This window comes from Oxyura jamaicensis, chromosome 18 (assembly GCF_011077185.1).
Source record: "Oxyura jamaicensis isolate SHBP4307 breed ruddy duck chromosome 18, BPBGC_Ojam_1.0, whole genome shotgun sequence".
NCBI classification, from domain to species: Eukaryota; Metazoa; Chordata; class Aves; order Anseriformes; family Anatidae; genus Oxyura; species Oxyura jamaicensis.
In genome coordinates, this window is record NC_048910.1 from 12,007,024 (window position 1) to 12,026,717 (window position 19,694).

At 50.3% G+C, this 19,694-nt stretch overlaps 1 protein-coding gene across 2 annotated transcripts in view; it reads right to left on the reverse strand.

Moving 5' to 3' along the window:
• Positions 1-1,147: 1,147 nt before the first annotated feature.
• The window catches only part of RPTOR (regulatory associated protein of MTOR complex 1), a 138,737-nt gene continuing 120,190 nt past the window's right edge, over positions 1,148-19,694 (reverse strand). The window contains exons 29-35 of one of the 2 annotated variants that reach the window (XM_035342511.1): positions 18,064-18,111; positions 11,406-11,512; positions 8,532-8,659; positions 8,367-8,453; positions 5,413-5,529; positions 4,699-4,828; positions 1,148-3,699 (exon numbers count right to left, since the gene is read on the reverse strand). In XM_035342511.1, the coding sequence (XP_035198402.1) occupies positions 3,631-3,699; positions 4,699-4,828; positions 5,413-5,529; positions 8,367-8,453; positions 8,532-8,659; positions 11,406-11,512; positions 18,064-18,111 (686 nt within the window). In that variant the 3' untranslated portion in view covers positions 1,148-3,630. The remainder of the gene's footprint in view (positions 3,700-4,698; positions 4,829-5,412; positions 5,530-8,366; positions 8,454-8,531; positions 8,660-11,405; positions 11,513-18,063; positions 18,112-19,694) is intronic. The other variant, XM_035342512.1, reaches the window with a different exon arrangement.

The following is a 19,694-nucleotide window of genomic DNA, read 5'->3' on the forward strand; positions in this document are numbered from 1 at the left end:
GGGGGGGCTGTAGGGAAAGGGGGCTATGGAGGGTGGGGGCTGGAGGGGATGGTGGCTGTAGGGGGTGGGGGGCGGTGGGGAATGGGGTATGTGGGAGGGGGACTAAAGGGATGGGGGGCTGTGGGGAATGGGGGGTATAGGGCAGAGGATGGGGCCAGAAAGGCACTGGGGGCATGACAGGAGACGTGCTGGGCCAGGGGCAGCTGTGGGGTCCCTGTGGGGATAGTGGAGGGGTCCTGGGATGGGGACAGAGGGGGCCCCATCCCTGTTCTACCCCACAGGGAGGTGCTGCCGTGTCCCCCACGTTCCTGTGTCCCCACACCTGGGATGTGTCTGCACGGAAGGGCTCTGGCCCTGCACGCTGGGTGTGGGCAGGACACGGGGCTGGTTTTCCTTCGAGTTTCGTTTCCAGCAGCCAGGCAGGAAAAGCGCTGGTGGCCCCGCAGGTGGCAGCCGTGGCTGGCAGTGGCTCTGTGGGGCACACGGAGCCCCTCGGCCACCTCCATCCCAGAGCAGGCAGCGTCCTCCCCGCGTGCTGGAGCCTCACAGATCCCCTGGCACGTCCCCGAGGTACGCCGATACCAGGGCCCCCACGTGCCGGAGCCCCCCGTGCACACCTCGGGGCCTGGTGCCGTGCAGCCCCCTCGTGTCACTCTGCCTTTGCCACACCAGCAGTGGGCTTTGGTCGCGTGGTGCCTGCGGTACGGCGCTCCCCGAAGTGATCTGAGCTCAGACTATCGGGATTTGTGAGACGACACACCAGAAAACGCCCCCTTTTCACCGCTGCATTTTCTCCCCAAACACAGCAGCAACAACGTGAGCATCCCTCAAACGCAAGGAGCAAAGCTCCCCCGAAGCCCCCTCACGCTGCCCCCCTGCTCCACCATCAGCACCAGCCCCAGCTGTGGGGAGAGGGATTTACACCACCGGCAAATCCCTAGCGGCTCGTAAGCAGTGACCTGGGCTTGTGCAAATCTCTTCTGCCCAGGCTCTTGACGTGTAAGCGGCCTCTTTGTGTGGAAACAGCCCCAAATCACACAGCGTGCCACCTAAAAACCCAGCTGCTGGACACAGCTCCCTGCCTCTCACCCCCGCGGCACTGCCCCTCCCCACCTCCACCCCAGAGAGTGATCCTCAGCCCGAAGTATTTCTGCATTTATTTTTTATTAACCATTTATTTGTTTGTAATTGTTTTACTCTCACATTACAATTGTGTTTTTTTTTTTGTAATATTTTTTGTTTTTGTAAAATAAATAGAGATAAGTGAACTTTTAGGTAGGATGCTCTCCAGATCCTTGGTTAAACTTCATGATTGAATCTCTGCATCAGACCTGTGAAAATACAGCCCACACACACGCGCTTAGATGAAAGCTAAACAGGCCCAGTTAGTTAAAAACCCATCTCCTGGCTGCGCAGGCTGGCGGGGCACCGGGAACGCTGGTGAGGAGCAGCAGCTTCCCCCTGTGCACCTCCCCATCTTGCCAGGTATTTCTTGTTCCTTTGACAAATACACTGATACAAGTTAAAAATCTACTGTTTGTTTTTTAAGCTGTGTATGTTAATCGGTTACGTGTAGATCCCAAACTGCCCCCACGCCTGCCAGAAGCCCGCTGCTGGCCCCGGCGGCGCGGGGCGCGCAGGGTGGTCGGAGGCTGGGGGCGCGTACCGCTGGGACGGGCTGCAGCAGCACAGGAGCAGCTCAGTGGGTCAGGAAGAGGCACAGCTCTGTTAGACCATAATTAACTTTTGGTAACTCGAAAGTGGACTTGTAGGTAGTATTTCCTCAAGTTTAAAGCCTTTGATCCATCATCCTGGTGGCCCTCTGCCTCCCTGCTACAAGGGGACAGCAGTGGTGCTGAAGGGTAAGGACGCAGCGCCCAGCTTTTGGCCTCTCCCTGCCTCCACCGTTCAAGGAGCCTCACCAGATGAATATCCAGATGTGCGTACGGCATTTCATACTCAGCTTCCCCGCAGCAACGCTGGAATAGCGACTGGGCCCATGCCTCTAACCCTGCGCGGCCCAGCTGCCTCCACGCGCAGGGAACAGGGTGATCTGGTACATAGGGAGCGGTGGTGGGTCAGATCCACTCTGCAGGAGCCGTGGCAAAGGTAAAGCCGCACAGTGTGAGAACATTGCTCAGCCCTTCCCTCGTTAGTATGTCCACCACCGTCAGCCTCGTTGCTGGCGCAGTTTGCCGGGAGCATGCAGACCCAGGATATTGGCCAGAAGAAAAACCGGGGACTTCTGGATTTAGGAAGCCTACCTTTGTCAATGCAGTGATTTTTGCACAAGCGCAAGTTCTGTTCTTGGGCAGCTAAATTGCACCACAGCAGCACTTGAAAGAAACCCGCCCTTTGGCTTTGCCTACGTCTTCCCCACAGTGACCTCCAGCCACATCATGGACTTCAAGGGACAGAAACATTCATTGTACAGACTCGGAAGGTGCAGATAATGGAGCTGCCTTTCCCCTGGGTAGCTGGGATGAAGCTGTTTCGCTCTAAGCAGGATGACCTGCTGTCCTCCCCCTCTTTAGTGATTCTCTTGTGCTCAGATCACGTGTGGCTGGTGACACCCGGTCCTTGCAGGGACACGCAGACAAGCCACAGCCACGTGCAGTGTGTGTAGCTGCAGACACACAGCCACAAAGTGCACAAATACTCGTGTCCATCACCTTGCTGAATATTAGCACGTTGGAGCGAGATGACAGCCTGTGGCTTGAACCCGCGGCCTCCCCTGCTGCCTGGGCAGTTTCCAGGTTATCCAACGCATTTGCGGAGTTCACTGTGGGCAGGACAGCGACTGCAGAAGTAACAGTGACACAGACACCCCAGCCTGCACCAGCACCATGTGCTTGGGTGGAAAGTGGTTACTTGCTGGGACGACAGAGATGCTCGCACTCTTTCTTCCCTCTGTGTGCACCCTTATGGTACGGTGGCATCCCGCTCTGCTCCCGCCACCTCAAGCCACTTTCCTCAGGATCCCTGCCTTCCCTTGCCACCAAGTCGTCCTCTGTCTCTACTTCCACTGGAGGGGAAACTGCAGAGAGGAAAAGGTTCACGCGGAGGAGACACGTCCCCGCCTCCCCTGCCCATGCTCAGGCAGCGCAGGAGCAGGCGCACGGTTCTGCAGGTGGGCAGCTTGAGTCTCGCTGCCCTGCCAGAGGAGTTGCTGTTTGGCACGGGGCAGGCAGCAGCTGGAGGGGTCCCTTGGTCAGCTCGGACGCACAGAGCTGTAGGCGAGTCCTGGCTTCAGACCTCGAAGCCACCTACGCTCCAGCAAAACATGGAAACAAAGACTGAAACAAAAAGCCCTTTTCAAGGGTACTGCCTCGTCCAGTCCAGAGCTCAGGAGCCGTGTTCCTAACAGAGAAGCCAACCACTGGAAACAAAAATAAAATATTCCTTTTCTGTAGCTTTTAGAGGATACAGCTGAAAAAAAAAAGGGAGATTGTCTCTCTTCCCCTTGTCAAAATCATCAGTAGCTAAGTCAGAAAATAAAAAGTTCAAGTTACGGGTTGCAGCAGCAGCCAACACTAAACATTCAAGTCGATAATTTCACTATGTACATTACAGGTGAGACACGGCCCTGCCCGCTGGGACTCCCTGCTCCGGTGACGCTGCCACGAGCCGTTATCTGATCCGCTTCTCCACTGAGTACACCGAGATGTAGTAGTCATTGCTTCCGACTGCCAGGTGAGGCTGTGGAAAGAGCAAACCAGGGATGAGCATACAGGTGTTACGCAGTAACGAGAGGCACGTCGCAGGGAACGTGGTGACGGATGACATTTTCAGCACTAACACCCAGATGCTGGAAAACTCCTAAGTGCATCTGCCAACGCAGCTCTGACGACATTTTGCCAGGACCTAGACTGTCGCAGCGAGCTCTGGGCCCGTTTCAGCCAGCGGGATAAACGATGGTGACTGTTGGTTGCCAACACCTAGCATCATTTTTCCAAACGACTGCAAATCTGCTCGTTAGGAACAGTCGCCTGGACTGAAAATTAACATTCCCTCTCCTGAGAGGCCCCGGCACGATCCCGGCCATGGAGACCTGGGCTGGATAAGGCTTTGTGTGCTCACTTATTTCCCTTTACTCTGTTTTATTCTAGACGTTATCAGCTTATGCCTTTACGTTTTGCAGATCTCTCTTTTTTTTTGGACAGACTGTTTTTCTGCTGCACAGCTTAGGCCTTCCTACAGCCTTACGTAAGCAACGGTGTAAAAGCAGCCCCAGAGACACAAGGGTGAGCCTACTGTCTGCAAGCACAGAGGCACGAAATAAATAAGCACACAACATTTGGCACGCTGGAAGTGAGAGACTGCTCCTCTCCACTCAGCTCCAGGCAAATTCACCTTGGAGGATTTCTGCGGTGAGAGACAGAGCTACACCAGGCGGCAGGCCCAGAGCGATGGGAGCAGTACACTGAGCTGACCCACAGGGAAACAGGGCTCAGCGGCTGGGAGTCGCGTTCTGGTCTTAGCTGCGCATCAGAAATGAGCAGCACTGGTGGCACCTGCGGTGCAGCCACCCCGAACAGGCTGGAGGATGAGCAGTGAAGGGCAGGCTCAAAGGGCCTTCAGAAAGCTCAGCTGGGACAGCACCTCTCCGTGCTGGGGGCGTCTCTGTGCCTTTCCCTCTTCCACCACCACCTTTAACTAAGAAATGCAGATTCCAAAATCCCCAAAGAGAATACAGACCCAGTGAGGATGGAAAGCCAGGCAGCTGATGGCTCCAACTCTTTGTCCCATGAAACCATCGTAGTATTTGATATTGTTGATCAGCTCACCATTTCCATTGTAGATTGCAGTGAACTGATTCATTGAGCCACTGGAAAGGAATTAAGAGAACACGATGTCATTGACAACGTTGTGCTAACACCGATATTGTTGCCCACAGCCCCTTTTTCAGCTGGGGAGACCTGAGCTCATCAGGCTAGTGTGCAAGGAGCTCTTATAAGCCGTGAGATCGACTCCAGCTGTACCATGGCAACCTCAGTACAGAGATTTGCAGAAGGCTCGAACCACAGCCCCCTGTTACACTGTGACCGAGAGAGAAAACATGAAAAGCTGATGTACGTGCTCACTGGAAGTGGATCCCCCTGCAGCCTCCAGGACACACGGCTGCGGACCGGGTGCTGGTCCCCTGCTCCGTGCCCAAACACACACGTGCTGAATTTATACAGGGATCTGACACGGGAGTCAGAGACAGCATGCCATCACCGCTGGCGGTGGGATGCACTAAGGCATGGCAGGGATAAAACACCCAAACTGCAAACGTGGGAACAGAGCTGGTGAGGTTATGGTTTTTATGGTGAGGTTAAAACAACGACAAAAAACCACGAATAACGTCTGCAGAGACAATTTGTCCTCTCCTTCCACGCCAGAGATGCAGGAGGTGAAACTGGAACTTACCACGCAAAGAGGTTGGCTTGTGGGTGAATGTCAAGAGCCGTCAGCCCTTTGACTATCTGAAGGACCTTCATGGACTCTGGCATCCGGGGGTCGAAGAACCGCACGTCTCCGTTTACACTGCCAACACAGGAGTTTCACAATGTCAGGCTGTACCCAGACCAGATCCTAAAGCCCAGGGAACTGAGCCACATGCCTGTCTGCGAGCTGACCAGCTGGATCAGGAAATTAGGCTAGAGCAGACACGCGCCCTTGCCTTCTCTATCAGCGCAGCTGAATTTCCACTGATGTCACTTTTATTTGGTACCACGCACAAAGCGTTAAGAGCCGTGCAAACAGCCTCCCTCTGCCCTCAGGAGCGATCCATTAGTACTTTTATCACTTACAGCCCATCACGGAGTGCAAGTGCCTTTCCTGTTATGTCATACCCAATACACTAAGCTACATGTCAGAACCAAATTCCTTCTCCTTTTCACAGTAGGAAATTGTGTTAGAGCACTGTAAGCAGATGGGATCTGCTGGTACGATCTATTATGCCGAATGCCTGGACACAGACGCATGTTCCTGCTGTCCAAAGTCCTCTGTGGACCAGGCGTAACAAATGTTGCTTAACACTCGGGCGATATGTCAGTCCTGTTAATGACTTTATCAGGGAAAAGAGGGGGAAGGCAATAACGGCAGGGACAAGACGCCGCGCTTGGTAGATGAAGCACTTTTCAAAAAATTATTCCTTGTTGTTAAGAGATCTCTGAAATACATCAGAAGAGTCACAGCTGTTGGAGGTGAAGAGGATGCATCCTCCCCTATAGCCCTCGAACAGGGGGATGAAGATTTTGCTCTGATACATCTGCTCTTCCGTGCTTCTTAGGGGGGACTGGTGTAGGGAAAGACCCACAGAAATCGTATGGAAACTCAAGGCAGTGTCAACTCATCTGACCTTATTCGACGCGCAGCAGAAGTAAGGCTTTTGGCACCACAACTTTTAAAGCTTTTTTCCCTCCAAGCAGCATGACAAGATGACCACATACTACTGCATAGCTAAGAACATCTGAAAGCATTAAGAAGCACATTGCCTTCAGTTTCTCCACCTCTGGAATATCTAATAGTGATCAAAAGGCTGTTATACAGGGTCACCTATATCATTGTAAGAAGCTGCAACTCCAGCTGTCACATAATTAAATCCAAGACAAATTAAACTTCACGTTGATTTAATTCTTAAAGACCGGATAGAAGTATTATTTGAGAGAGATCAAATATACAGTAAATTCACTGAAAGTTCTGAACCTCAATACGATTGAAAATGGTTCAGCATATATGGGAACACCATGGAAGAGCTTTAAAATGGAAACGAAATTCAGTGACGAGGGGACTACTCATGAGAACATGGTTGTAAGAAAGCACAACCCAAGTGAACAGTAACAGCCATCATCAAGTCAACAACAGCTAACTACGAAACCAGGATATTCGGGTGTTTAAGGACCTTTTCAGACAATGCTGTCAGCCTGATAGAAGCAGGACTGCTGATTAATTAGATGTAGCTTCCAAACGAGACATGGGGAAAGACATTGCCCTCATGTCCTACATAACTGTGTGCTGTCACTGTGGAGCTCGTCGGTATCTAGGAAACAAGTCTGCCGTACATGTGCCAGGTCCAAATTCTCCCCCTGTTCCACATGAGTTTTTTGGGGGAAGTCACTAGTGAACTGCTGGAGCAGGGAAACGCTGCTGTGGTGGCACTAGCACAGATCAGAGAGGCTGAGCGAAACATCGTGTGGTGAACCACGGCTGAGCGATGGAGAGAAGCAGCATCCGGGTCTGTCACCCAGCCTGTCTTGCAAACTCCCATCCCTGGTCTGGATGAAAAGTTTAAAAGTTTCTCTACGATTCAGAGAACGACTCCACAAGCAATACAATGCCTTCAAGTTCTTTTTTAGGAAATAGTTATGCCAGGCCCTCTTACATCCTTTTTTTTTTTTTTTTTGAACCTTGCTGTCAACCAAAGGACAGTGAACTGGGATAAACTGGTGTGGTTTGTCTGAGTCAGAGTTCCTTTGGGACGGGACCAGACCTGCCTTTTGAGGTACAACATTTTCTCATACTTCTTAAATCCTGAGAAAAAGCATCATTTGTTCATGAGGGCACTGAGGAGAGGGGAGAAATGAGCCTTCAGATACAGGCTGGCCAAGTATACAAGCCTGACCCCTGGGATTGCTGAAAGAGATTACAGAAAGGAAGATTAAAAACTCTAATATGTGAGCTTGACAAATCTGTCAGCGGCATCACTTAAGTCCCTTTCTGAAAATCTTAATATTTTTTTGCCAGCGCATCCCCCACGTCAGGAATGTTCTGCACCCTAGAAAACTGTTTTGTTTTCATTTTGTAATCAAGAAAAAGGGCCTTTGTGTGCAAACAGCGGTTTTGTGACAATAAATTATATTCTGCTGTTCTTTAATGGCCAAATAAGTATATGCTGCTCTCTATGCGGTATTTACCAGGCAGCAGAAATGGATTTATGTGTAGAAAATTGCTAAACAGCAAAGTAATCCTGCACAGCAATATGCCCAACAGATGCAACACAATTCTCCTTCCTTCTCGTGTTCTATCTCAAATGACCCCACAAAGATGCTGGCAATCAAGAAGAACAGCCATAAGATATGCTATATCTAGCTTAGGTTTCTGGTTCACTCGATTCCTCCCTCACATGCCTCGTGATAGTGATTTCAGCACAGATACCTTCTTGTTTACTCTCAGACCTAACCAACAGGCTTCCAAGGAAAGCTTCACATTTTTTTTTTTTGCCTTCTCTCTACCACTTTTGAGCAGGATTTAATTACTGAGGCAAATGTCACCTTAAAAAGCTTTATGCTCTTACCTTCTGAAATACCAGAGGTGGATTTCAAACAGAAAAGCAAGCTGTGTTTAAGAGAAAACAGCTCAAAGAGTAAAAGCTCTTTCACCTGACACTCATTATGTTGCCTTCAGGATGTTTCTGCAGGTATGCCTTCACCACCCAGGCTGTGTGCTCTCGGTAGGTCATGACACGGCTGGGGAACAAGCAGAGAGGAGAAATGTGAAGGGAAGGTGGAGGAGGTGCGAGGATCCCACAGGACGTGGGTAGTTACCATTCACTCAGAGCCATCCTCCTGTCAAACACGCGGATGGAGCCATCCCCCAGCCCCGCCACGATGAGCGAACGATGAGAATCACACGAAAGGCTGGTCACACAGCTGTCTGCTCCAGTGGGGATGTCCTAAGGAGAAAGCACACAAAAGCCCGGTTGAGACCATGGTGTGTCTTCAAGGCTGCAACCCCAAGGAAAAGGCGCTAGAGTCAAGGAGCCAGAGGCTCCCTGCGCCGCCCTCCTCTCCCATTCACCATTCTGCACATCAGTCCAAAACTAAACCAGGGTTAAACCCTGATCTGCACTGGTGCTAAGCTTTTCTCCAGGCTCCCTGGACACGACCAGAAGTGAAGGAGTGGTGGCTCTGAGGATGACGGTCAGTGTTGTTCTGTGTTAGAGCCACACAGCCCACAACTCGTCCCAAAGAGCCCAGAGAAAGAATTCCAGCAAAACCAGCTTTTGGTTCTGGTTTATAAACCAAAACCAAGGCAAGGTCTGTTTTGGGAAGGAAAAGTTAATGTTATTCTCTACCAAAGATACCTAATTAGTTAAATAAATGGCCAGAGGGGTTATTTCTCCATAAAACATCTTTTTTGGATATAAGTTTTGAATGCCACTGGAATGGCAGGCTGGATGCTAAATACTTGGAGGAGACAAGTCAAGTAAGATGAATATACCTGTAGAAAGGAAAAACTCGTAATGCCAGATAAAAACACACATAAACCCAGACACACAGTATGGCACAAGGCAATGCTATCTACGAAAAATCTGCTGAAGGAACAAGCCCTTTTTGGGCATCAAATCAATGCCCAAACAACTTTCAGGAAGTAACTCAAATGTCTCTTGTAGAAGAATCTACAGAAAAACCCTGAAGAGTAGAATGCAAAACAGACCAAATGACTGATGTAAGAGAAATATTTCCGATGCAATAAACCCAGGTCTAATAAGGTTTTATTTTTTATTTTTTTTTTTAGCTCTTAGCTCTCTTCTTCCTTTCACCATTAGGATCATCACTGCACGTCTGCAGCGCCCCGGTGTTTGCTGCAATGGGCCAAGCTGAGCAGGAGACAGCTGGGCTGGCTGAGCGTGACCTCCCTGCCCTCCCAGCAAGGCAGCGAGTGCTGCTGCAGCAGCTCTGGTGCTCCTGAACAACGTCAGAGCCTTACAACACAATGAGCTGCCCAACTACAACGCGGTGCCACAAAATCTTTTCCGCAAGATAAAGCCGGCCGGTGCTGTGCCACTTATCAATCCTTGCTTTAGGACATGTGACAGGAAGATTCAGGTTATCTCATTAGATGCCAGACACTGTGCGCATTAAAAACAAACAAGGAAAAGGAAGACTGGAGCTTGCATGGACAGCTGTGCTGGGAACATGTTGCACGCTCTTATTCTGCTGCTGCTGCTTTCCCCCTTTCTACTTGCCATAAGCAAAAGAATTATTTGGAATTATGTCTATGATGGGTATAAAGAAAAAAAAATCAATTGAAATAGGTAAAAACTAAGTAATATTGCAAAAGTAGGATGACAATCAGGAGGCACATTAGAACTACATTAGCTAATTTCACACTTCGATCCTATTTTTGCTTCTGTGCATATTCACCTTTCCTCATTGCTATTCACAGCCTTGGCTGAGTGAAGAAGCTGTTGGCTGGAGGCACCAAACTTCAGGGGCTGTTTTCAGACAGCTATTCTAACTGCCTAAAAGCAGATCGTGTCTTTGAAGCAGAAACAAGCAGTAGAAGTGAAAATGAAGTAGTTGCTTCTTCAGCTACATGCACAGTGCTTCCCGAGGTTCACTTTTTTTGCAGTTCAAAGAGTGGGAAGGCAGCTTTATTAGCTTGCATTACACAGCTCTGCTGCTCTTTGTGCTGAATTTCAGTTTCCCAGTGTTACTGAGTCAGGAAGTTTCAATCACTTGAATTTCAACACAACCAATCTTTGTCATTAAATAAGAAACAAGGTGCTTTTAGATACTTTCAATAGAATCATTAATCCTCATCATTTAAAAGATTTTCACCTCCTGAATTTTGATGTTCCTTAATTTACATAGAAAAAACAGCACGTGAATGTAATTAAGATTAACATAGGCTTAATTATCCGGCACTGCAGGGTCAAAGAGTCATCATTAATGTTCATCCATGGGTAATTCATTTCTAGCAGCTTTGAAAACTGTCTTTTTTTGTCTCCAGCATGGTGACTTCATTCTCACAGACCAGCTGCTTCTCCTTGTAATTCCTCAGAACCTTTTCCTTGCTTACAACTGACACAAACGCTTGCACTGCCTTTTCCCCATTACGTGGTATGGACACTGAGGCCTGACTGACACAACGCGTTTGTGCCGCCTTGTTTCAGAGGTGCTGTGCCCTGTTCTGAATGCCCCGGAGCACCCCGGCACGGGGGTCTGCAGCCCCCCGCAGGCTCGGAGACACAGATGTGCTTTGGTACCCTCAGCCCGCAGGTAGGAGAGCAGCACTGTGCTTTGGTCAGCTCCGTGTGCTTCCAGAGAAGTGCCAGCTCGCCACGAAGTCTCCTGAAGGATTTTTATGCTATTTCAAGTGTATGCTAATAGCAAATCCTGTCTGCATCCTGGTGACTGCCTCTGGATTTCAGAGGCCTCACCTTTCCCAGACGTTACTGCGCACCATCCAAAGCATCAGCAGCAGCTTCCAGTCCTGACACACTTACTAAGCATGTGCTCATTTTTAGGTCTTGTAACGTGACTCTGAAGCAAGGAAGCAGCAGTCCAGAACCAGGGGCCTGTCAGCTCTTCACAGACAAATCTCAGACGCTTTGGCAGTGCATGGGTAGCTAGCTCAGAGTGTGGGACGCTGTGGGAGAGAAGAGGTTAGTGGGGCAAACACGCAAATGTTACCTGCACTTTCATTTCCCGATCTGTGTCCCAGATCCGGATTATCCTCACGTCTCCCGAGGTCATGAGGAGCCCAGTTTCTTGTTCCCAGTCGACCACCATTCCTGCTCCTAGGAGAAAACACAGGCAGGGTGTGCAAATCACTCTCCACGTCAGCACAGGCGCTAATTACACCAGTTTCTGTAGCACAAGGCCGTGAAACCTATCGTCATTAGAGAAAATTTACAATTGCATACACACACATCCATACATCCTCCAAATAGGATTAAATCAGCTGGTTGTGGATTTGAGTCCAAAATATGTCTTTTACCTCTTTGCTAGCTTAAATGCTCAGAAAAGCCAGGAGCAGATGGCCTCCACAGGCAGGGGGATACAGCCCTGCAGGGACTTTGGGAAGCTGCTGGGGTCTTCTAAGGGAGTCCGAGTAAGTTATCCACCACCTTACAGGATACCAGACTAAACGAGGACTGGCTGGTGACATTGCACATAGCGAGAGGCGAGGGTCTCTGGATTGCCATGATTCCTCATTTAATAGAAATCTGGCTGAGATGTTTCTAAACGAGGAACAGCAACATCATTGCTGCAAGATACTGAATTAAACAGCTTGGTAGGAGTAAAAACTAATTTGCTACACTGACAAATAAGGAGGGAACATTCTGCAATTATACTGATAAAATACATTTATTAGAGCTTTTGATCCTCATCTTTAAGGGCATAAACTGATTGCTCGTTGAAGTTTACCAAAAAGCCCCCTTGTAATCCTCTGGCAGCATGGATGGTTTTTCTGTCCCCCAAACACCTGACATTGGCATCTGCTTGCAGGCAGGCTGGTAGACTGCATGAGCTGATGAACTTCACTGGCGTGGCAATTTCCAGAGAAAAGTGTATTTCACCTCCTTTCCCAGCTGGGGGAATAAAATGTCCAAAAGCTACAGCGTGAGCTCCCTCACCTGAGCACGGAGCACAGCCATCAGAACAGAAGAGAGATCTGGGCCTGGGAAGTACCTGGCAGTAAAACCCCTGATTCGGTGGGGGAAATCTCCGAGGTACAATTTTTGTATCTTTAATTAGAAGTTCTGTTCCACCTGTGTGCTGCCTCCCCAGCACGCAAATGCTTTGCTTGAAGCAGAGAGCTGTACACCATCTACCTGTTGCTGTTCATACTGCGAAGGCTGACCAACCTTAAATCTATGGGTTTGCCAGGGAGACTTTTATTCATACATAAAAAAACAAAGAAATAAAGAAACAAACAAACAAAAAATCCAACCAGAGGCACTACATGAGTGAACCTGACGAGAACTCCAGTTTTTGCCTGCTTGCCTTTGCTCGGGCAGGGCTCTCCCTTTGGCAGGAGCACCTTGTTTCCTCTCAAGCAGCAGCTCGCTGTCCCGTGCGTGCCCAGCTGGGACTGCTGCCGAGGGAAGAGCTCGACAGCCACGCACGACGCAAGCCAGAGCCCTCTGCACTGCATTGGGACTGGGGGCTCCTGCCTGAGCCTCTCGTGGTTGCCTTCAGGGGGATTCCTCTGTTCCCCCCGGCACATACTCCAAGGACAAGTGCACACCTGGCTTGTCCAAAGGGAACAAGCATGAATGTGCCACAATTCACTCCTAGGAATTAGCCCTAGCAGGACACAAACATACTACGACGTGCTTTTTGCCAGTTAAGGACCATAAGTACACTTTTTACCAGACCAAGCACCTTTACAGGTGGAAACAACAGAAGCAAGTCACCAACTCTGAGCTTTTTTTCCAAAGATGATGAAATGACCTTGTTTTGTACAGACCCAAATAAAACGTTTTGCCCATCCCCTTGCTTAGTATCGCATTCAAGCCGTTTCCTGATCTCGCTGCATAGCATTCAGGAGATTACTGACATTTATTGACAGTCTTTCATCTTCCTGAAGGAAATTCCGGGCTCCCAGCTAAGCTGAGCGCTTGTATCTTTATCTTGCGAGTCAAATTGATTGTTACTTCAGATTGCCTGGCAGCAGAGAGGGCTGCTCGAGAGCTGAGGCAAACAAGCAGGCAGTGATTTAGATGATAAACATCACTGAAGTGTTTTCATTTGTCATCTTGTTTATGGCCCATGCGACAAGATAAACCTGGCAGGCTGAGATAGATACCACCATTACCATCGCTGATGGAGTTAAGTAAGCGATGTGCTCTTAGGCAGCTTTAAAGTTCCCGATTTTCCAGTTACATTCCCCGGTTTGAAGACAACGATTTCCTTCAGTCTGATGGGTGCCAGCAGCCCCCGACCTGCTGAGGTCCCAGCGTCTTGTGGTGGGGGGCAGAGACAACGAGTTCAGAGCGAGGGGTGGCAGCTTGTGTGCTGCCGCTGCCCAGGCTTCCCTTGGTGCACCTGCGGGGAATGCAGTCACTGAAAATGTTTCACTGGGGGAAGAGGCCCCAGAACGGTCTCAGTTTATGTAAAAGCGGTACAGAGATCTCCCGTGAGAGATTACTGATTAGAAAGGACAAGGGTTTACCCCTTAAACAGGAACTGATGGGAAGGAGGGGGGCGATTCGCACAGGGCAGCTCTCTCTGAGCTGGCTCCCAGCCTTCACGTCGGTGCGCGGTGCAGCTCGGGGGCTGGCACGGCGACAACGCAGCTCCTGTCCCCCTTATACAACGCACCGAGCCTGTGTAACGCTAACCTCTGCTCTGGGAGAGGCGAGTGCCCTCTGAGCGCTTCGCTCATCCTGTAACAAGCAATCTTCCCTTTCTCTCACCAGCCTTATTCTCTCAAGAAAATACCATCCTTGCTTCTCCTCAGCTTACGGGGTGCTCACGTTGAGAAAATAACAGGAGACTTGCATGAAGGCACAGGCACGGAGAGCCCCTGGCTTCCTCAGGGTGGGAAGGGAGCAGCTCTCCTGCAGCCCCCGACCTGCTGGGCTCCGTCTGCAGAGGTCGCGCGTGTGCCGGAGCAGCGGCTGCGGGGACTGCGGGGGCCACGGCTGCAGCCCGGGGATGCGAGAGCCTCCGAGGCTGCCCTGTCACGTAGCCGGGTGAAATGCTAAACTGGAATTAAACGTCTGGAAAGAACAAAAGCCTTTGTATGCTCCCTTAAGCTGCTCGGAAGCGTGTAGCGGGGAAGGCTTCTCCTGACTGAGATGTTAAATGCGAAGCTGACACACGCAGCGTGGAACGGAACAGAAATAGCTGAACTATTTCTAGGTAAGGGCAAACGTTTTCGTGGTGGGGATGATACAGCACTGGCTCATGTTTACTTGCTAAATTCCTAGTATTTTGGGATGAGAAGCAAATGGGGACATACTACTAATTACCATTTCCTTTTTAATTAACAGAGGTCCTTCTCCAGGATGTTCCAACCGCGACCGCAGCTCACCTGCTGTGTTCTGGCTCGCAGGTGTGCCACGTCAGATGCTTCCCAGCCTTACTGTGGCAAAAGGGCAATAACGTATTCTGCAAACACAATCTCAGCTCCTTGTGAGCCACCTCACCAGGTTTGGGTATTACCTGCTGCCCTATTTCCAAGCGCCCACCTCCTTACAACAGCGGAGCAAAGAGGCAGCGCTGGGACGCCGCTGCAGCTGCCTGGCAGAGGCTGCGAGTGGGACGGTGGCACTCCCAGAGGCCGAGGAATTACGGGGACAAGACCCTAACAAGATAGCTCCTTTAACGCATCGTTAGTTAAGGTTAACATTTTCCCATAAGGAATGTTACATTCTCAGACAGCAAGCAACAAATCTTCCACAATTCAGGAAAAAAAACACACTATTTTTTTTTTTGTTGAGTCTTTTAACACAAATACTTGCAGTTCTGCATGATGCGAGATGATATACAAAGCAACACATCAATAACCTTTCGTGAAGCTGTATCTTCCTATTGCTGTTCCCTCCGAATTCCCCCTGAGCATCAGGTATTTGTCTCGATGGGATAGTTCCTCGTATAAATTCCAATAAATAACACTGGTGTGGAAAGCAGCTGCATTCTGGGTGTCTGCACTTATTTTTACCATGACTGGAATGTGGCCAACTTGCACTGGGCATTTCCATGAGATCAGAAATACCTACACAGACCACAGAATAAGAGCATCTCAGATTCTGACTGATGATTTTTTAATCACGGGCCCTCCTGGTTGAGCAATGAGGCGCATCACTGTTTTAATTTCCAGGAAGCAGTGGGAGGGTTGTGTGACCTCACTCTTCATTAATTCCTACAACATCTTTTCAGTAAGTGTCACTCTTCTCCTGCCAAGGACTATGCACAGCAAAGGGAAAGAGCACCTGTGATGCTGGGAAGCCAATTGAAAGGACACAAACCCCTGGAGCTGCAACTTCTCCAATTATTTTATTTCTGTAAAAATATCTGACCAGAACTAAGGAGGTTCTTCCGAACTTCTTATTCCTAAAGGACAGGGTAGCAGCCCCTGGGAGGTGTGGGAAGACTCACTTTACCTTTCTCTCTCCCCCTTTTGTTCTCCAGCATAAGCTCCCTTTGATTTTCATCTGCTCCTCTTGCAGGTTAGAGCCTTCCCTCTGCCGAGGCTCCTCTGGCACAGGCAGCCCCACGTGGCTCAGGAGCCCCGCGGCTCCCCGTGGCACCTCCTGCCAGGAGGCCAACTTTTATTTCTAAGAATGCTCGGGCTGCCTTTCCGGCCTCTCCCATCTGGATTGCTCACCGACTGCCAGAAGAGTCAGCATAATTCAAAGCAGAGCAGAGCCTCCAGAGGGCAAGGTCCTGTTTTTCTGCAAAGCAGGTATCTGACATCTTTCATTCTGTAGCGGAAACCCCAGGAGAGCAGGAAGGAAGCAGGGAACTGGCAAGTATGTGCTTATTCTTCCCTGCTTGGCATAAGCAGAAATTTTCTTGAGGTAGGACAGATTATGGCTGTTTACACATCAGAACTAAAAGCCCCCAGGAGGCAGCGATGCATAGAAGTGCCCACAGGTCAGAGGTACGCCCTCTTGTTAACGCCACCTCCTCCTTCGTCCCGCGCATTTGGTTAGCGGCATGCTGAGACACCCCGAGGGAGCTCTGCTGGAACAGGCGGTGAAGCAGCCCGGGCAGAGGGTCACACCGAGGCACCCCAGGACTCCAGCCGGCTCAGCCGCCTTCAGGACGCTGCAGGCTTCGCTCTGTGCTCACGTGAACTTCAGGGATGTCTGTGCTGACTTGCACGGAGTGGCCCGATACGACCTGAACTGGTACGAAGCCCTCGGTCTTCCCGCAGTGCACCGCTGCTCTGCGGTACGGCAGCGCCCGGGGTGGCTCCTGCCTCACCCGGCATCCAATGATGCATGAACAGAGAGCCAGATCCTTACCTTTCATGCAGCAAAACGCCCACAGAAGGCTAGGCAACGAGAGCTGATTTTTGGTGCTTTAGTGACAAAATGAGCACATTTTACCTGAATACAGCTGATTTATTCTGCTGCCAAGCAAACGGCTAATCTGCTATCTTTTTCAGGCTTCCTTGGTGAGGGAGAAGGAATCCTTTTGCTGAATATTTCACTAGGAAAACGCCTGGTCAGAAAATGCTAACGACCGTTTTATATTGATTCACAGTATTTGCGTGCTTGGGACAGAGAGCACTTGCTTGGCATTAGCAGCATTGATCTCACGAAGGAGAGGCTGGTGTTTCCTTAAGCTGCTCAGATGCCTGCTCTACCGAGTGGGGAATTCCCCGCAGCCAGCTCGAGGTAATTTTAGCCTTTCCAGGGGCCAGTGGATTTTTGAGTGAAATACAGAGGCAGAATGCTGAAAGCAACGCATCAGCTTTGCTAATTTCTATCCTAGGCTCCAAACAGTACGAGATCTGCAAAGACCTCAAGCTGAAGAGCTTTGAACTGCACCGCAGCGCTTTGCTCTGTGCATCGCTACAGACACACTCAGCTCTTACCAGTCAGCAAATACGAATGGCTGATGAACAGCCCGGGAAGACTACGTCAGCACTCACATCCCTGTAGGTGCAGGCACACGAAGATGCCCTGACACATCAGCCATCTGTTGTCCCCAAACACCCCGGCAGCAGAGGAGGCGGCAGGCTCCGGAGCGACGCAGGCTCTGTGCAGCCCTGGCCTCTGCAGCCGGAGGCTGGGGAGTTCATTTACCTTTCTTCCACATGAAAGAACAGAACTTGTACAATTTATTGGGCATATTCTTGCCAAAAGACTAAGTCCACTCTTCTAAGCCTCCTGGGTACGATTCGTACAAGATTCTTGAAAAGCTTCTCTTTTTCTGATGATATTTATAGCAAAAGTGCATTACAAATAAACGCCAGCACCACATCAGCTTAACGGCCGCTCACATTTGGAACCTGTCAAACTCCTTTGTCCAGGGATGCTTTGAAATCTTCCTCGAAGCAGAGATCTCTGCATCCCAGACACCCACCCAAACTTCCTCTCACTGCAGAAGGCTCCAAGAACGACACGAATCTTTGTCCTTTTTGTCGGCGGCTGGCTAAGCTTCCCTAGAGAGCACCGGCGCCCTGCACTGCTCACGGCTGTTACAGACATACACAAGGCAAGGAGTGGGAGAGGGAGAAGCAGCAAAGCTTTCCAGGAGCCACAAGGACCCAGCAATCATTCAAAAACAATGCCAAAAAAAACACAACAATCAACCAACCAGACGTCAGACGAGGAGCTCCTTCCCACCCCAACTGGTCATAGGTAACAGGAAAGAAAGCACTCACCTCCCTGTTTACTTCTGTCAAGATAGATTGAAACCCTTCGGGCCAGACCTGTGAGAAGACAGGGATTAAGGGGTTGACGCCAAGGGTAAGTTGGTCAGCCAGAGCAAAAATAAATCTTAAAAAAGGATTAGAGAAAGCAACTCAAATCAAAGGAAAGGACATAAAAGAGAAGCAGAAGCACCAAGAGCAGCACATGCCTCCATCCAGAGAGCAGGCATTAGTTCAGTCACTGCATTTCCTGGGAGCCATCAACGGCGGCGCTTGTCGTGTGTGCAGCGAGCGCTCTGGCTGCCTGACAACAGCACAGATTTGACATTTCTTCTCGAACAAGGAGACTCCTTTGTATGATCTGGTCCCTGTTCTGAAGTGAAATGTATCAGGAAGTGGCAGACAGAAATCCAAATAGCTCGTGGCACCCGCACAAGTGGAACCACTCCCCACACACCAAGTGGCTGCCACGAAGGGCCTGGCTGCAGGCGGCTCGTGCGGCTGTACCGCGGCTCCTTCGTCCCCTCCTTCACCGGGCAGCTCTCAGCTGCTCGGCACCCAGAGTGCGCACACATTACAAGAGCTCCGCTTAAACAGCTCTTACGTGGGAAGCGAGCTACGGACACGGCTTAGCTCCTATCCACTGCCAGCTCCCAGGCAGTAGGAGAACACTGCAGCCAGCGGGGAATGCGAGGTGGCTCGGGGTGGCCCTGGGAAGCCCGAGGACAGGAGCCCAAGCATTCGGGAAGAGACCCCGAGAGGTGTCCGGCCCTCCTGGGCCCCCACGGAGCCAGGCTCTGGCTCTCCCGGCTGAGCCACACAAGGGGAAACAACGCGGGCCCAGCAAGCAGCACACAGGGAACTGGGGAGGGACCAGCTGAGAAGCAGGGCTTGGCAGCTGGGGAGCAGCCGGTTACACTTCTGTTTGTCCGAACTCCAGAGCTGCAGTGCTTCAAAGGGCAAAGCCATCCTGGCCGGGGGACCAGACCTCGTTTCCCTTTGTCACAAAGAAGCAATACAAAAAAGCTGCAGAAGCACGTGCGTGACCACTTGGCATCGGAGACAGCTGGAGAGAACAAAGTCAGAGCAACCCCGAAGCGAGCTGTCATGCAGGCGATGGGTTACTGTGCTGCTCTGCAAGCTTCCACCATCACAGGCACAGCAGCTTTCCAACATCCTTGCTATGGGAATTGCCTGAACTCCAAACGCTTCCTGCTGTGAAATCACAGCGTTGGAGCACGTCAGATTTCCATTCTTCCTACCCTGCTCACTAGAAAATGCTCAGCTTTTCCGACATCTTCTCTGCAAAACCTATCATGGCTTGAAACACTACAGCAATTAACAACATGTGCTTTGCCTTTTTTCTCCCCTCCCCTCTCGTATTTGTCAGGTGAGACAAAAAGTAACACTGCTTTTTGCTAGAGCAGTTGGTACCATAAACATCCTGGCTTCAAGAGACTTTCCTGGTGCATCGTGAGTGCAGATCTAAGATCAAAATCAACAGATTTCATACTGGAAAAAAATAGAAATAAAAAAAAGTGCCCCCGCAGCAGTTTGACAATGTTTAATTAAAGGCTCCCCCACCCTGAGTGTGAGCCTCAGGTCAACTAAAGTGCAACGAAGTGGGGTGAAGCTGCTGCTGG